General features: G+C 38.9%; 1 protein-coding gene across 2 annotated transcripts in view; it reads right to left on the minus strand.

Moving 5' to 3' along the window:
- The window catches only part of PTPRQ (protein tyrosine phosphatase receptor type Q), a 213,245-nt gene that overhangs the window by 21,965 nt on the left and 171,644 nt on the right, over window positions 1–19,636 (minus strand). For both annotated transcript variants that reach the window (XM_084616734.1, XM_084616733.1), the window contains 6 exons: window positions 19,464–19,537; window positions 14,278–14,377; window positions 13,256–13,384; window positions 11,909–11,953; window positions 4,614–4,640; window positions 3,854–3,935 (listed from right to left, as the gene is read on the minus strand). In XM_084616734.1, coding sequence (XP_084472860.1) covers window positions 3,854–3,935; window positions 4,614–4,640; window positions 11,909–11,953; window positions 13,256–13,384; window positions 14,278–14,377; window positions 19,464–19,537 — 457 coding nt within the window. The remainder of the gene's footprint in view (window positions 1–3,853; window positions 3,936–4,613; window positions 4,641–11,908; window positions 11,954–13,255; window positions 13,385–14,277; window positions 14,378–19,463; window positions 19,538–19,636) is intronic.

Raw genomic sequence — 19,636 nt, forward strand, 5'->3', positions numbered from 1 at the left:
GCACAGGATTCAGCGTTAGGAGACCAGGGTTCTATTCTTAGTGGTGCCATGCTCTTCTCATGAAATCACACAGGAGGAGATTTGCAAAGAGCAATTAGGTGCTCATCTTCCATTGAAAGTCAACGAGAATTGTTTCAGAGTAGCAGCCGTGTTAGTCTGTATTCGCAAAAAGAAAAGAAGTACTTGTGGCACCTTAGAGACTAACAAATTTATTTGAGCATAAGCTTTCATGAGCTACAGCTCATGACTCACTCCCATTTGTGCCTTTGAAAATCTCTCCCTTAATCTCCATAGGCCCATATGCCTCTATACAACTCAGTGATTTTATTCACCCTCTTTCCACAGAAAAGGTTAGCAATTCATCCTCTAAATTTACAAATCCCCTTACATATAATAGTTGACATTATTAAACTTACCTCAATGTATGTTAAAGGATTAAACAACATGGTTACCAGACACAAAGTTAATACAAAACTAAAGAAAATGCTATCACATATTACAGAACACGCATGTTAAGAAAGAATGGATTTAGCTACGGTTTCATCTCCTAATTAATACAGTCTCTTGTAAATCTTGCCCTGGATTAAACCTGTGGCCATTCCCAAAATTGATTCTTTCTTCATAGTTAATTGTGTTTCTCTCTTTTGTAAATAACATTTTAATTTATAAAACAGTAATGCCCTGATCTTGCAACTGGGAGGACCCCTGCACCCAGGTAGAGCCCAGTTGATTTCTAGGAGTTGAAATCAGGATGCAATAATGGCAGGAAAGTAAAGCTGGAAATGGACAAGTTATAATTTCCTGTATTCATAAAAAGAAAAGGAGTACTTGTGGCACCTTAGAGACTAACCAATTTATTTGAGCATAAGCTTGCATCCGATGTAGTGAGCTGTAGCTCACGAAAGCTTATGCTCAAATAAATTGGTTAGTCTCTAAGGTGCCACAAGTACTCCTTTTCTTTTTGCGAATACAGACTAACACGGCTGCTACTCTGAAACCTGTATTCATAAAGGGTAACATTCTCCTTTCTTCACACAAAGCTTCTGTAATTGGCTTTTGTGCGGGAAGGTAAGCAGGGGTGTTAGGAGGAGGCATTCTCCTAAGGTCTCTGGCTGTTTGCAGGAGTTTGGGCCATTATTTCCATGTGAAGTGCACATCCCGTAAGCCTGACTTTAACTTGCTAATTTGAGTCTGCAGCAGAGAGCTCTCTGCAGTGTGGAGGCACCCTGTGTTGCTGCTCTAAGGACGCCCACTTGCCTTGATCTGCCCTATCACGGCTCTTAACTGGTGCTAATGGCCTTATGCCAGCTCTCTGCACCAGGATGAATTTCACCCCAACTGATTATTTTAACACAGGATAAAGACTATTTGGAGTCTCAAATTCAATGATGATTTGTTACAGAAGGAATTTTTCTCTGTAGGCTTATAAACTTTACAGATAGTTCATTTATGCTGTATATATTAGATAACTTTTATGGGAATATGGGGACTTTTGTTGGAAATTATATTTGGAGGTAGTTGATGTGCTTATTCATTAATAGCACTTAGAAAATATATTGTCAAATACTCACCATAACAGTATCAAATACTACATAAGCCTGATTTTGCATAGGTCTCAGGAGACATGCCAAACCTTTAGAAAACTGAGGGTTCAGAAAATGGGCGAAGCTGGCCCACCACCAGTTAGCATGGCTCCTTACAGCCTTCTTGTCTGCACAGTTGACTGATATGCCCTCCATCAGGAGTACAACCTGCCCCTGAGTGCTGGATGGCCTCAGATAATCCATCTGGCAGATCTTTGCTACATTTTGGACTTGGGGAAGCTGACGTACATTATAAACCCAAGGGGCACATAACAATTTTGAGTATGTCTACACTGTATTCTAAGCCTGGGCTCTGACTCAGATTTGAGCCGAAGTCTTGCTTCTGTTCACACATAAATCTGTCTGATTTGAATTAACAAGCACTCAGGACCTGGGTCCTAGGATCATACTAGGGAGTGGGTCAGAGCCCAAGTCCTGCTGGGACTTGGGCGCAATCCCTGTCATTTTGCAGTATATTTGAGTCAGGAGATCTACATGGTGCAGTATGGACACGTTAGCATGGCTAAGAGATCTGCATCCAGCAACTCTAAGCCCAGATTTACAATGCAGCGTGGATGCTCAAGTGTGGGCTTGGAAACACTGATTTCATAAGCCTAGGTCCCACTAACCTGGGTTTACAATGCAGTGCAGACATACCCTTGGTTAACTAAGAGTTCAGTCAATAATTTGGTTAAATTATTCTCTAAGTATTTGTCTAAGTTTTAAAAAATGCTCATATTACTACTACTTGATAGAACATTACGATTTATGTTAGATTTTCAGTCATTTCAATGCTGTAACCTTTAACCCTATAATTGTTGTGAAACTTTAATGTGTAAAAGGTAACGTTAGAAACTTTCCAGTGATGAACTTTAAAATGTGAAAATGTCATTGCTAGGAAAACTTTTCATCTGCTCAGTCATGCATAATATAATTATAATCGCTCCTGTTCTAGTGAAATAACACTTCTACTCCTGAAAAAAAAGACCTTCCTCTGCATTACTGCTCAGAAGAATTTTATGGTGCTTTTTTATTATTAAATCCAGTCCAATAAGACTTAAGGAGCATAGCCAAAAAGCTGTAGGAAATACCATTAATCTTTTCACACTTTTGTTGTTGTTCCCTGAGAAACTGAAATATTATAATCTAGTAGTATAAAAGTCTATTGTTTGATTCTTCATTTTTATAAATCCAAATAGTAAGCAATTCATGACAAATCTATAAATCCAAAATGGTAAAGTCACTGGAGATTGACAAATTATTTTTGTAACGGCAAATAACTGCATGTGTTAGACATGATGATGATAAAGATTCTGAAATAACAAAAAGAGCAGATAAAGTGTAAAAAATAATTTAAATGTGATAGCCATAAAAGAGAAGTTACTTAAAAAAACAGTGAAAAGTTTAGTTGAGGTTTAAATGTAGTTTTGAAATTGTATATTTATTATATAGCTGTCATGTGTGCTTTGAAAACTAATCATTTTTCAACAGGAGTCAGATGACTTGCAGAGTTACTGGCTCAAATGCTGCTGGCCATAGTCACATGAGCAGTTCCAGTCCCACTGAGGCTCTTCATAAGAGCAAGACAAGTAGGATTTGGCCTATTATTTCTAAAGAAATGAAAGTGTATTGCCCAGTCTTGCTCCCATTGAAGTCAATAACAAAATTCCCATTGACTTTTATGGGAATATGATCGGGCCTTGAACTTTTCACAAAATAAATGTCAGCTATGTATATTGGGCTTTTATTCTTAGAGCAAATGATGTTGCTTAAAGTGCTTAGGTATATCTGAATGAAACCTGTATATGATCAGTTACAATCCAATACATGTCTTATCCTGATCTAAGCATAAAGATCTGATAAATATTTTTTTCAAAATTGAACAATATCGTGATACGTAAAGCAAAAACAAAAAAAATAGCTGAAAACAAAATATTCTCAAACTACATGAAATATTGCTACAATTTTTTAGATTTATCACTTTAATGTCACAATCTAGCTAACTACTGAGGATGGTGTCATGGCAGGAAGAGCTAAAAAAGATCATCTTTTGCTGACACACTAAGGTGAATAATTCTGATCAGGTTGCAATGAAGACTGCACAACCTAAATCAGTGTAATATTACTTTCTAAACAATCAACCTAGTAATTGGGTATTGATTATCAAGGCCAGAGTCCTTCATGGCCTTGCATGCTTAAAATGGACATGAAATGTGACACATGAAACGACTGGAGGTCTTGCAATGTTGTGACAACTGCTAGTAACATACCGAAAATTCTTCTTGAAACTTTAGGTTGTTATCTGTGCAAAGTTCTTCAACATGTTGTAGGAAGGATTTCTTGCTTATTGGCCTAGAAGTAATGACAGAGGAGTTAGACACATGTGAAAGTTGGGTTTTGGTTTGTTTGTTTTTCATTTAACCACTGGCTTATCAAAAGAAATTGTTATCCAGTTTAATAATAATTGATACTTACAGAGATAAAATAACATTATATTAAATCATTAACAGTGTGATTATTTGATTTGTTTAGAGCATTTCAAAATAAGCGCATCTTCTCGCTCAATTACTCCTTCTGATCTAGTTTTTGGCTTTAACGTCAAAAGTTTAGCAGAGTGGGATTGTTTTTTTAATAAATTTAGCATTCCAATGCAGGGGTTTGATATTATGAAGTTTGTAAGGTTATCATTGTATTCTAAAGTACATAATATCTCTTTGTTGCACAGAAAACATTGCAAGGTTTTAGACGTATAAAATACTGTAGTGACCTCATTCTCATAATGACATGGTTTTTAAACCCCAAGGAGTTTAAATATCCCTGTATTACTTCCCAAGCTAAAACACAGACATGCAGGCTTCACCCCAGAGAGAGAGAAAGCATTTCTCCAGTTACCATGCAATTAGTCATGCTTTTATGATTTATACGCAGCTTGGAGTTTTTTCTAATAAACACAGAAGAAGGAACCACACATTCACACTCATCAAACTAGTGAACTGATAGCCATAATAGAAAAATCTTTAATCAACTTACTTGATGGATTTTCTATAACTAAGTAACCTGTAACAGAGATTGTGTTAAATGCAGTAAGTCAGAGAATAAGAGTGCATTCTGATAAGGCTTTAGATGCAAAATTTAAATAACTAAAGAATCAGAGCTAAACTGATTTCTTCCATGGATTGGGATAATATTGTATTTTAGATATCTTGGATAACTGTGTTATTGAGCTCTTACTTTATGTATTTATAAGTATAGCTGACACAGTTTCAGCCTATTATTCTCTTCAGATCATTTTACCAATGTTCTGTGGTAAAAATGCTCACTGGCCCAAGAAATCCACACATCAGGTACACTGCTTTACTTACATTGGTCATCCCATTGTTTTGCATTAAGGATATAGTATAAAATGAAATGTGTTAATGTCATTCTTTTAGGGGCAAATTCAGAGACTCACTGTCAAGCCCAAGTAGCGCAGGTGAGCATTTGGGTGATAAAGGAAACCAGCCTCCCAGACCACATAGCAGCTCTGGGGATGCTCAAGAAGGCTACTGAGGGCAAAAAGCCCTTTGTAGCTCCAACATGTGCCCATCTTTCAAATCTGTGAGTTTTATGACTATATAGAAGTTAAATGGCTAAAGCCAAGATTTTCAAAAACCGGTGAGTAGGTTCCCAACTCCATATTTAAGCCCCTATATAAGTGGACTAACTTCAATGTGAGTGCTCAGCAAATTTGAAAATCAGGCTACATATTTAGGCTCCAAAGGCCGATCCTAGAAGGCTATTTCATATTGAGGCACACTGCAGGATCAGGGCCTACATGTTCTATTTTCTTCTGTATAGGTTCTTATACTGTGCTTATCACCATAGTATCTGAGCATCTTCCATAGGTGCATCAAGCACTATCAATTTAGGGCCCTAATCTCTAGCAAAGAAATTCAAAATGAAAAATTTTGGTCCTTCAAAAATTTATACCTTTAACATTTTTCTCTCTAAAATTGCATAAGCTTGGAAATTAAACCAATTAAAATGTATTTAACATATTTACCTCTGGAATACTTTAAGTAGTGTAAATAATCATATGGCTTTCCTTTAATAATCTTATTAAGAATTTGGTTTTGAGAAACTATACTTTAACATTTTTTAGAAAATCACTGTCTCCTATCCTTTGTAATAAATATATTTTAGAAAAGAGACAAATGGAAATATGAATGAGAAACAAAAACAATATTAAAACAACTGAAGAGCCATATACTATTAAATTATCTGCAAAACACTATAGAAATTAATGTCAAGGCTACACTATATGTGCACTAATGACACATGTTGTGTTGATATGGTCATTTTCTCAAAACAATGTAAACTGGCTAGTGCAACCAAATTACAGGAAATCCCTATCCAAAATAAGGCTTATAAAGAACTTGATTTCTATCCCATTGGAGTTAAAGGGAATTTTGGAACTGACTTCAGTAGGAGCAGGATTACACCCAAAGTGCCCAACGAGGACAGTTAAGGCAGAGGTACAAATCCCGAATGGGCAGAAAAAGGGAGTGAAGAATGATAAAGCATTGACACCTTCTGCATGAACACAGAACTTCCCTTTGGAGTCTGTTGAAAGTTTCACTAGCACTTATTGTGTTCTGGTCTTACTTTATGGCCGAGCCAGCATTTACTTGGCACATAAACCTTGGCAGCTTCACAGAGCTAAAGTTTTCTCAAGGAGAGTCTATTCTTAACTAATTACGCCAATGTATCGGGCACAGATATGCTAGCCTTTGAACGTCAGGCACTCCTCCCTCTTTATAATTTTATTGGACAAAATTCTTAGCAGATTCTGCAAAAAATGCTGCTTGCTCTTCCTTTTTGTTTGAATCCCCTGTCTTCCCTTTGGAGCAATGGAATAAAAGTCACGTCCCAATCGACATCCCAATAATTTCTGAGATTCTGTTGTCTTCAGTCCCCTGAAATTGCTTGTGATTAGTAACTTACTGCACTGGTAGTTCTGTTGTTTGGGAATTGACATTCAATTTACACATCACATGACCAACCAGAATATGACATTTAGCGCCTTTGTACTCAAGATATAGTGGACCCTACAGCCAAGAACATTGAGACGGGACCATCACCAACATCCTTGGCACTCTCATTGGCTGTGCAACAAGGGAAGTCAAGCACTGAATAGGCATGGAGACAAAACGTGCTTCGTTCTAGTTCACATATGCGTTGCTAACCAGAAGATTTCTATGTTCAGTGGTGGTCATCTGGCACCTTTCACAAGCACTAAATGTTTTTTAAGTAGTTGGGCCAATTGGGTGCCTCAAGTTTGACACTTACCTCCATAATTAGACACCTACATGAAGGATCTGATTTTCAGAAGTACTAAGCTTTCACAACTCTCTGTGGAGCTAGTGAGGGGATACAGAGAGGCTCAGCACCTGTGAAAATCAGGCCATTTAGTACCCATATGTGCATTTAGATGTGCAATCTGAGGCTTCTGAAACCTTGTTGTATAAGGAACTTTACAATGAGTGAACTGTGCCATGATGAGGGTTCTCATCCAAAATAGCTCAATGGAGTTTTGCATAGCACAATTATGCTTGGTTGTAAACTTTCAGGGGTTTAAAAAGGCAGCTTATTTTTCTCAATATTTCTAAAATGAAACATTGTGATAAGAGGTAATAGTTTCATCTTCTTACAGTATTTTTAATGCACAAACACTAGTCTGCTAACAGCGCAGCTTCACTCACTTTCCAGTCTCCTGTATGAAACATCATGATGCAAATATCATCAGATCATGAAAAGTACAACTCATACTCAGACTGTAAAGTGACAACTTCCCCGATTTCAACAGGATAATTTAACATTTCCATTTACTCTGCATTTAATGGGGGGAAGTAAAGCATTCTCTAAGCTAAAGAATACTTTGTTGCCTTAAATCTGATTTTCTTTTTAAACAGTGTATTGTTTCACATATGGGAGTTTTTGAAGTCTATCAAAAATCTGAATCCCACTCAGATTACTTCTGATAGACTTAGAAAGAAGCCATTTATTTGTGTTGGCAATGGTAACTGAAGACCATATAGTGACACAGACTCGGCTTTCTCTCTGGGTCAATCAGTTGAAATCTATAGGGAATTAAAACTTTGTCCAAATGGAAAACCACAGAAATGAATATGTAGACTAAAGGCTTAACTCATAAGCACCACTGACACTTGCTTGGAATAACTGAAGAATTAATTTTTAACAAGTTAATTGAGACCTACATAGGGCTTAACCCTTCACGAGTGATCAAGGGCAACAGGGAGAGGATACCAGGCCCATTCCCTTCAACTGCACAGTGGCTAGGCAAAATTCTGGTCCTTGGTACACTAAACTGAGGGAATCTAGCCCTGACAGTTGCACTAAAACCTTTATAAGGGACATGCAGGGGCAATGATATCACCGTGTCCTCTACCCCGCAACCCCATCCACAGAAGAGCTGGGCTGACATGGGCAAAGGGAGAGTGTGCCCCGTATGTTTTAAAGGGTGTAACAGATGCTGTTGTTGTATGCATGTGCCCCCATCACTTCACAAAGCATTGTATCTGCCTCAGGCACAATGCATCCAGGAGCTGCTGCTAATATGAAGCCCCTCCTGTCTTATGCACAAATCCGTGCAGACAGGGACTTAAAACCATAACCTACTCCTGTCAATCCAAACTGTCTGGGTTAATGTCAGCCAGGTAGGTGGAGAAATGGCCTTTTTTTGTGGGTGGAGAAATGGCCTTTTGTTGCATATCTGTAGTCCCTTGGTCATTCTGTGTGAGTTGCGTGCCAATGTCAGTTGTGGCAGGGTAGCTGCCACACATAAGCTAGCTATCATATGAGGCATTGTTGGGTAGAATGTTCCTTGAACATGCAATGTTCATAGAGTACTTTCAGCGGATGCCTCACCAGATCTCATAGCCCTGATGCTCACATTCCTCTTACATATGGTTTGCATGGATGGTGGGTGCAGTTAAAATATTTTGTTTTTATCTTTTTACTGGTAGATAAAGAAGATTTTATTGGTTTAAGTAGGTAATCCCTACATGTATAATGGAGAGTGCTGCCAGAACCAGTAATATCTTATCTACTGGTCAACAAATAAAAGAATTCTTTGTAGGCCAGATTCTCTGTTCCTGTGCAGAAATGGAGGAGTAAGGATGAGACAATGGTGGCTTTAAGCTACCTCTGGATCTTCTCTATTCTTGACTGTGCCTCATGAGTACTCTAATTTACACTCAGTTGTAACAGCCTCTCAGGGCCCTTCTGCAACCAAGAATAGCTACAGCACAGTATTCTCAGGCCATGTCCTCTCTTTTCCTCAGAAAATCCCTGGCATACCTCTATGCCAGGAGGTGCAAGGGATGGCAGTCAACTTTATGCCATCCAGGAATACCCCCGTGCAGGCGTATTCCCTAAGGCCCATTTTCACCATGTTTACAGCCCCTTTACATCAGAGACATGTGAAGGGACTGTAATAGAAGAGAGAATCTGTCCCTTTAACTGGACTGTAGATCATGACAGTGTTGATTATGAACAAATGCTGCATGGTCTGTGCGATAAATTGGGGATATGTCTGTGTCAAATTGTGAATGCCATTTTGTTTTGTGAATGCCATTTTGCTCCCTGGGCTCCTCCTGAGAAGCTGGTACAGAGAAATCTAGTGCCATCAATTCTAAATGTCGCTCCACTACCAAATCCATCCACAAGAAAAATGAACTCTCTACACAGGAACTTGGATGGGAGCTGGGGTGGAGTTTCTCAGCCTGAATAAATGACCGAAAGGGTCAGAGATTATATTTAAGTGGGACTTCAAGTACTTCCAAGAGTAAAATGCCTGTGGTTATGAAATATCTTTGCTAAGTCTGCATTCCTTGCTTGCCTGCCATGTTGTCCCTGAAGGGGTTAATCAAGAAGTTCAAAGCACCCACAATAAAGTGGAACACTGAGGGAGTGTGTATAAGCAATTGGGGGCTCAGGAGGGCTGGGACACTCATTTTGGTGTCTAAGGCAGCTGGACTAGAGAGAGTCCCACAGCCCAAGTAGGGTGTCAGACACTGGGTCTGCTCCTAAGAGACCCAGAACTATGAACAATGACCAGTCACTAGCCAGACCCATGGGGTTTAAAAGCACATAGGATCTGGAGCTTGATTCCACTCACCGCAGATTGGGATCCACCCAGAGAAGTGGATTGGACCAGGTTGTGAGAGGCTGCAATAATCAGGAATTGATATAATCACATGTATACATATGCTTGGTATGCTTGATGAATCCATTCAATGTTTCTACCTAGACAGATTGGCTGGATTTGATTTAAACAATCCTTGATCTGTTCAGTTTTTGCCTGTCTCCTATCACTTAAGGAGATTAACATGTCGCCACTACTCTCTCATGTTAGTATTTTAGGAATTATTCCCTTCCAGCACATTGCAAGAATCTGGCACATATGTATCAGATATTAGTGTGTCTGTGTTAGAGCTAGTCGGGAACTTTTCTGAGGCAACGTTTTTTGTTTTGTTTTTTTTGCTGAAAAATGCTTATTCGTCTAAACCTAAACTGTTCATTCAAAAGGGTTGGGTTTTTGTTGTTGTCTTTTTGTTTGTTTGAAACAACTTTGTTATGAAATTTAACGTAATTAATATTAAAAATGTTTTTGAAAAGATTGAAAATGAAATGAAATACTTTGATTGGCCCAAACCAATTTTTTTTCAGTTTGTTGGTTCACAATTTTATTTGATTTTTTTTTTGAGATTTTGAGTTTTTGGCTCAATTCTGGGTGGGGAAAAAGTTTTGAAATCTTGGAAATTTTCACAAGATGGGACAACTACTTTCCACCCTGTCCTGCTCATTGTATGGACCTGTTCCGCATGTTCCTGACTATCCGAGCCAAATAATCTTCTATGCTAAGATCCGCTGCTGGGAATAGGAGAATGTGTGGGTATGTTGGAAGGTTTTTAGGGTTTCAGTTCTCTGATTCCAACCTATGCCACCTCAGTTCTCTGATTCCAACCTATGCCACCTCAGCTCCAAGGCTGCTCTAACTTACATCAAATGATGTACGGTAAGCCAGATGACAACTGGCAGAGCACTGTGCTGTGCAACACCCCGCTTGGGATAGGTGGGTGGTGCAGGAACTGGCTGTGCTGGCTGTACATCAACTAAGATTTCCCCCATGGTGAGGGGATACTTAGCTGGCCAGTTACAGAACACTGTTTTCAGTGCTTCACATTATACAGGACAAGCAGGAAATGATACATATGGACAGATTCCTTCCCCAACCTGGCTCATTTATGCTGGTTAGATGGCACAAATGAGTGAGAATCTGGCAGTGATTTGCTAACTATCCCCTCACTATTTGAAAAGCTATGGCTGGGCAATTGACTATGTTCATGTAATAATTCAACCAACTCGTGACAGTGAGGAAGTGCAGAAATAGGGAACTAGTACCATATTCTGAATGTGCAATTCATTTGCGATGGCCTCAGTGCAATCATCAGCACGAAGCATTAGAACTTAACATGCTAACATGGCACCTTTACATTCCATATCACTCTTATTATATCAGAGCCAGAAAATGAAAGTGCCTCAAAATAAAGTAATTGGTAAGGTAAGGAAAAATGCTGAATTACTGCTCAGTAAAGTCTCTGCTGTGCATACATCACTTAACAAACTGCACATAAATATGAAATATTACAGTTTTGTCCTAACCTGCAGGGTTTGACATTGTATAAATCCAAATTGGACATAACTTAGACAGAGCAGTGGTAAAGTGGAATACTCCCATGTAACATGGGATTTGATCCCCTGGAATTTTTGCTGAGATCTTAATGGGATGCTTTCTGGTAGCATGGACAGTACAACAAACAGCTGAGGAGAAACAAAAGGATTTCTCCTGAATATGCAAATTCTAATGCTTGAAGAAAAGTGTAAGGCCCAGTTTTGAACTCACAGTGGTATATGAACTCTAATTGTGCTGTCTACTTTTTGTATGTCTGCTGAGGTTAGTCTGACATAATTTCTGTTAAAAATTGCTCTAGTTTATTTTAGAATATTTGCAGAATTATAGCGTCTTAACATTAATCACTGAGATCAAAGATGATATGTTGACAAATTCAATGATTTGTCATTAGCATTACCATATAATGGTATAGTATAGTATAGGTTGCTAATACTAATTTCATTTTCATTACCAAGAACACATTTTGGAAAATTATTTACTTTGGACAAAGATCAACAAAGTATAGTAACACACAAGTCACACAACATTATGGAAACCACAACATGTCTCCAACAGTGCAATAACTTACTGGATGACAAATATCTCCTTGCGTCTAAAGAAAAATGAGGAGTATCTGGAAGTAAAATCCATTAATAATTTAGTACACAAACAAAAACGATATTGTTCTTATTTTGCTAGCAATTTTCAAATGTATACCTTGTAGGAAACGTCTCAAATTAATGACCTTTTTTGATCCATCAAGGACATTTATCTGGTTTACAGCTACAAAGGTGCAAAGGGTTGTGTCCGTCTGTTGAAAGTGAACATCTCCACTACTGCTAAAGGGTATTAGACTATATTATCTAAACAAAATGTTGCACAACGCCCACACCAAGTGCATTGCATTCATTAGCACCAGAGGACTCCCAGTATGTTTGACCATGTGCTGCAAGTGGCACACATTTGAACAGCTTTATAATGCAATAATACTTTTTTTGCACCATGCACGTAGCCATAAAACATTCAAAACAAACAGGTCAAGAGCTATAGGTTTTCATCTTCAAGCTACCCGTAGTCTGCAACAGTAGGATGATTAACTCCTAGGGCAAGGTAATCTTAGGCTTCCAATCTTTAAGGAGATTGCCTGCCACAGTGCTTTCCATTCTATGTACTGTGTGACACAGTAGGGAAAATACAGCCATGTCAATAACATTTATCCAACATTTGCTAATTCAGTCATAGCACACTGTTTAGAATGTTCATGATATCTATCTGTGGAATAATGTGGCAATTTCTGACTACCAAAAGGAACACAGTACAGTTTCCCCTCCAAACAATACATGGGGCAAGAATCTCTGTCGCTTTGTGAAAACCCAGGAAATCTGGCCAGGTGAGTGACCTAGGGCTACTACATGTTTCTCCAGGCTCTGGGTGTATAGATGTGGCCAGAGTGTTTTCAAGTTCCAGAGAAACTCAGCTGCAAAATTGGTCCCCTTGTGCAAAAACATTTCCTAAATGTCAATTAAACAATGATTATGTTACTGGTTGAGCTGAAAAAGACACAGTTTAAGGGTTTGGATCTTTTGGGATGTTTATAAGTTTGCAATCCACAGAAAATAGTGAGCCATCAAAATACTGAACAATTTCCCATGTTTAAAAAATGCATCTCCTTTTGCCATCAGAATTAAAGGATGATTTGCACTTAGATCTTTATATTTTTATAACTTAGATCTTTATCTTATTGTAAAAGATGTGAAGATTAAGTAATATTCTACTAGTCAAAAGTGTCTGGAGGATGGAGGGCACCCTTTGAAAGAGGATCTTAGTGACCTGCGTAAATAAGAACACCACAAACACTTCCAAACAAGCAAAGGTCAGAAAGGGGTCATGGCTACAGATCCTTTGGACTACGGCTTTGCCTAAGGGGTATGCTTACCGAGTAAATCTCTCATCCTTCAGTTCCAGGTTTGCCACTGTGATCAACTGATCCAGCTTGAATTTAGTGTCAATAATTTCTGCATCCCGTGGGGAGTAGGTGCCTCCCTCTTTTTGCTTTTGTCGGATTCTAAACCAAAGATCATAACAAAGTTGAGAGTGAATGAGAAAGAATATTCAAATGATTTATTAATTACACATGAATTAGCAGGATAGATTCAGCCTTTCATAGAACTAGGAGTAGAGAAACTCTAGAAAAACAATGATACTTCCAGTTTTCATTCTGTGATGAGCATAGCAAAACCAGTAGCAATTTTACCCATCTCTTTGAACATTTTTGTCAGCAAGCATTTTAGCCACATTTTACTGGCAAAATTTTGACAATGGAGAAAGTCTTCCTCAGAAATTATTACTACTTGGACCTGATTTTCCTCTCATTTTCACTAGTGTAAATCAGAAGTAATTCAACTGAATGCAATGGAGTTATACTAGTGTAAAACTTGTGTGAAAAGAGAATCAAGTCCTTATACTTCTTAACTCCTGTGTAAACTCTTGACCCATTTCTTATTTTCCTTCAATGCCCTGGTGAACTAGTAGTGGCAGAATAGCACCTGTGGCTACTGAGCGAATGAATGTCATTCATGCAGCAGTTTGACTACTTCTTCAACTAGGCATCTATGCATGCTATAGGTTACCTCACCTAGGGTCAAATTTCTGATTTCTCAAATACAGGTGTAATTCCAGATTAGACCCATTGACTTCAGTGGAGCTACTCTGGAATTTCACCAGTGTGACTGAGAACAGACTTGAACTTGCTGACTTCAAATCAAGCTACTCATCCTCTGTAATGGATGACAGAAGTTTCTATATGATAAAAAATGGTATTAAAATGCAACATAATTTAAGATACCAGGCTGGTTATATATGGTTCTAAGTATAGGATTTATTTCTTCTATATGTAAAGACATATTTGCATATAGATGAAAAAGAATGTGTAGTATTGTATATACAAAGAAGTCTTACCTTGCAAAAGCATAGATTGCCACCACAAGAAGAATTATGGAAAGTATACACAAAGTGACTGCAAGTATTATTTCTACAGCTCTTTCTGACAGTCCCTCACCTGCAACAGAAAGTGGGCAATACTGGGACTGAACATTTGAAGAACAAATATCTGAAGACTGGATCGTTCTTTGACTACTTCTGCAAACAAAAGGGAATTGAATCCAGCACATTTCTCGGGGGGGAGCGTGGGAGGGGGGAGTGGGATGAGGGAGCCCTGTGATCCCTTTTTCCTGGCAGTGAGTAGGAGCTCTTCTGCCAAAGCTCAGCAGTTTCTGGGCATCACAGGATTTTTGAAGTGGGACCAAGAGTGGGTTGAGCAGAGGACCAGCTGCAACCTCACCAGCTGCTGAAACCATGCTTTTCCTCATGTAAATCCAAGGGGCATTAACTACCGCTGGGTCCTCTTCTGCAGCTGCCACCATGCACCTTGTGACAACACAACAGATCACTGCACAAGGCCATGCCTAAAGGGTAGGCCAGTAAAGTAGCATGGATGAGTCTGTTCTGTCTTCTCCGTGGAAACACTCCGCTTTCATGGGCATAGGCCTTCCCTTACCTGTGGAGCCCCAGGATCCATGAGACTGGGAAGCAGCGCTCCTTGTCTACTCTACAAACCTTCCCAACCTAGCGATTACCTAGAAACTTGGTGAGACCAATCTCACTGAGCTTCATGATCCCTCTGCCTTCATCCCATGGGCCTCTCAAAGAAAATGAAATTCCAGGTATTTCATTCTGAAGACTTAGTAAAATAGGAGGCATTTATGGCAATGAAGCCACATCCATTTACACCCAGAGAGGATGTGGCTTGTTGAATATTTGAAACTAACCCAGCAACACTTTATATGAAACTTCCCAGATATTAGTGGTCTTAGATACACAATATTAAGACATTCACAGAATGTTAAATAGACACCATTGTTTATTAAAAACTTCTTGAGGATTAACATCTACTGTACATAAAACAGCATACCAGTAACTGCATCACGTGCAAAGTTCAGCTGATATTTTACAAGACCATAGCAATTTTAATAAATCTAAATGATCAAATCTAAATGAGCATTGGGGTTCTCATCACTTTAAATAGTATGGAACAGAAAAATGTATTAGAAAAATTGTGTTTGTGGCTCATTTCCACACCCATTTGTAATTCCACAGCCACCTCTCCTCCTATTTGCAATCATGTAAGAAGCTACCAACAATTGCTTACATGGAAAATTAATATGAGGAGAAAATTAATGTAATTTTAGCTTCCTTTTAATGCAATTTAGTAGTTGAAAACAAAGAACTAGCACCATGGAACCAGCCAGCTCCTGCAGATTATGACCCACAGGTTGGCAACTTCTTCTGTAATGCAGATCAAAAGTTATTATTTAGTATATCTGGTTGTATTTAACTGATGGTCACTGCACAGGGAATATTATCTTCTTGAGATAAACATGCAATTCTCCTTCATAGCACCAGTTATGGAGATTGGGTGAAACCTCATTGATGCTGGTGGGTTTGACAGATGCCCTTCATTCAAGATAAATGTAAGCAACAGTTTAGCTTCTTCTTGGAGCAAGATGAAACAACAGGAGTCTCTGGCCAAAATACAGGCCCAAATATGGCCAGTCAGAAGCTGAGCTATGTGGGCTGATGGGGTTAGCTAGGAATTGAATGTACAGGTAGCTAGCACTGTTTGGTGGAGGGCTGTGTGTATAAGCTGAAACAATCAGAAGTACTGAGGAACAGTAAGAGAACAAGCAGAGAGAAGCAGCCAGAAAGCCAGGAAAACAGCAAGAGAAGCACTTGCAGCGTGACTCTGTGGGTATGTCTGTACAGCAACTAGACAACCAACTCGGGCTCACAGTCCATGGGCTGCATGGCTGTTTCACTGCTGTGTAAATGTCTGGGCTTGGGCTGAAGCCTGAGCTCTAGGACCCTGGAGGATGGGAGCCCAGAAGTTTACACAGCAATGAAAAGGCCCAGCAGGCCAAACCCTGTGAGCCTGAGTCAGCTGGTAGACATCCCTCAGAGAAAACCAAGAGAGGGCTTTTTGAACAGTGTGCTGGCTGGAAAGAGGCTTGGAACTGTGAGCAAAGAAACTGCCTCCTGTTGTTCAATTCCTACTGTATTCACAGAAACAGGATTTCGTACATTCTTTGTAAATTAACAGGATTGCATCACAGAAATACCCAAATCCATCCTCTAATTCTCCTTCAACTGGAAACAATCTGCAAAACCCTGAAAAGCGGTGAATCTCTTGGGTCAAAAGGGTATCAGGTCCCACACCAAAGTTTTGGAACAGTAATATCAAATCTGTTTTGCATCTGGCATTTGCTTATTTATATCACTAATAAAAATACTGTAAAGCAGTAATACTAAACCTTTGGTTCTCCAGCCACAGGTGCAGTTCTTCACACGTGCTCTTTGGGTTTGTCTGCACTAGACTTTACCTTAAGCTAATTGATTGTTAATTAACTTGAGATAATTAATACCTTTGTAAAGGCTCGTGTAGACGCTACCAGCATTGGCTGAACCCTCAGGTAAACTATAAACATGAGTAGCCTGGAACAAATGATTGGGGAATGTCCAGAGTAGAGCTGTGTGAATAAAACAGATTTTTTTGGCTCGCTGGCCAGACTGAAAAATAAAAAAAGGACAAAAAATATTTCAGATCAATGAAATTTGTTCAAAATTTTCAGTGAACCAAAAACTCATGAAAAAATTGTTCTGTTGAAACTGAAAGAAATGTTTTGTTTCATTTTCAAATTTTTTAAAATGTTTTCCAATTTTTTAAATAAAATTGAAGAACATTTTGAAAGGAAAATTTTTTTGAATTGAAAAATTCTAAATGATTTAATTCAGAAATGTTGAAATGAAACATTTCAATTAACCTGACAAACAATTTCCAACTTTGACACGAATTCACAAAATGTTAACTGTCGACCCAGAGCTGCATTTTTCATTAAAAAAATGTTTTGGCCAAAAAATTCCACACAGCTCTAGTCCAAACTAGCTTTCACAAAGATCTTGATTATCTTGAGTTAGTTGCCAATCAATTAATTCAAAGTAAAAAACAAAAATATCTGGTCAAGAAAGTGCAAACAGAGGTGCTGGTGAGTACTAAGTAAATGAATTAGAGTTGCCAGAATCCTGTCTCGCTCTTTCACAACCCTCCAACAGAGGAGAAACTTTCTTTCTCCTAGCAACCAGGAAGAGGTTTGGAGCAGGGGAGAGGATGTGGAGGTGGGGAGGTAGTGGGAGAGGGACAAAATAGAGAGATAGAGACAAATGACATTGTGTTGCAAAATGATTTTGATCTGCTGTCACATCAATACATAATAAGAAAAGGAGTACTTGTGGCACCTTAGAGACTAACCAATTTATTTGAGCATGAGCTTTCGTGAGCTACAGCTCATAATGATACTGATCCACAAAGGGCCAATAGGATAATGCAAATGTCACATTGTGATAGTTTCATCTCTCTGTGGCCTTGACGTCACTAGGAAAAAGTGTTTTTGCTTTGTTTTGTTTTTACCAAGCATAAGCTAACACATGGTAACAAACATGTTAAAAATCTGGTGTGGACAAGGCAGTTTGTAATTTTCACATGTGTTAGCAGGTGGAGGTAAACCCTAGGATCCCCCCAATTGTTTACTGCCACCTGCTAACAGGTGAAAATTACAAACTGCCTTTACCACAATGGTCACCATGTGTTAGCTAAAACATAGTAAAAACCCCACCTTTCTTCCTAGTGTGGATACATCCTTTGTGGCATAGCCATGACTAAATGACTTCCAAGCTCTTCCAGATTAGAATAGTGGTATTCACAAAATGGTTGAGAGGAGAATATACACTAAAATCTATTGTGCAGTTTTGCGTAAGTGAGGCACTCCTGCCCAAAACTAATTATTATGCTTGCTTTATCTGGCCAGGCAAGAGCCAGCTGTGATGCCATCATTCCCATGGAACCTTGGCACAAGGTAGTATTGGTACTGAAAAAGAGATCAGGAAACCCTAGGACTTGGAGAATTTACAGTGCTGTTTTTTCTGACTTCATGTCATAGTAAAGGCAACCATGTCTTGTCCAATTGTGGCACATGCCAGAGGAGCAAGTGGTGCAATTTTCAATAGTGCAAGTACAGTAGGGACTATAATTAACTACAGTATTTGCCTGTAAAGCATTTCATTCTGTGCTTGCCTGGATGGTTTCTTTAAGCCATTCAGGGGATTTCTGGTGCACAGGTACCTTGAAGGGGAAGGAAGGGATTGCAATCACAACTCCTTTCATATTGCCCTGTCATGCTGGCCCTTCAGGGTATTTGCTTCAATGACTTTGAGTGTCAGAGATTTCTAAGGCAGAAAGAAGCATTTGTAATTTCTTTTTTTCCTGAGCATTCAGGGTCAGGGAAATAGACCATTCAGGTTGGGCACTAGCATTTGGGTACTTCCAATATGTGACACTTCATTTTCTAAGACAGATCAGGTGGGCTGGGGAGCTCAGAGGGCACAAGATGAGTGCACAGAGGAGGAAATATGTCCAGCAGCAGCCCTCTGCTATTATCTGGGACTGCTACAGCTTGCTCGGGTTCCCTTTTCCAAGGGATGGTAGTTTCCTAAGTATCGGTTTACTATTTTGTTGAAGAAACCTATCAATTTCAAGGGATCTGCCCAAAAAAGTTTGAATCTCACTCCCTCAGGATCAGTGCAGCTGCTGCAGCAGGTCTGTGTGGTTTGGGGTCCAACAACAATTTTGCCATTGGCCAGTGACATCCAGAATTGTCTAGATTCTATGTTAGAACACCACTGGTTTAAGCAGAGCCTTGCCAATCTGTTTATGATTGATAACAGTTGTTTATTTTTCTTTGAACCTGAAGGGTCAAGGGATCATGTCCACAGGATGGCTGCCAATAGAAGGAATGGATCACAGCTGAGACTCATCAAGAAGATCATGCAACTACTGTGGCATGACTTTGCAGGGCATCCTCTGAGATGAATGGATTTCCGGACTGTGCACTCTTGAGGTTAAGCTAGGCCCACCAAAAGTTGTGGTTATTAACTTAAAAGTGAATGATCTTGTAAAAAGGAGAGAGAGCAATTTCATAACTTATCAGATGCTTTTGAAATATTAAAATGTCTTTAATAAATTACGTTCTTCTTACCTAAAGTTTTGACAGGGTCAGAATAGTCTGAATCTGTAAACTGGCCTTTAACATTTGTTGCTCTGAACTTAAATCTGTAAAATAATTAAATAAATTCAGGAATCAAGTATTTACATACAAGTATTAAAATCATTCATTCAGTGAAGAACTAGTAATTATTCTTCATTCTGGGG

The sequence above is a fragment of the Lepidochelys olivacea genome, assembly GCF_965140295.1.
Source record: "Lepidochelys olivacea isolate rLepOli2 genome assembly, chromosome: 1".
NCBI lineage: Eukaryota > Metazoa > Chordata > Testudines > Cheloniidae > Lepidochelys > Lepidochelys olivacea.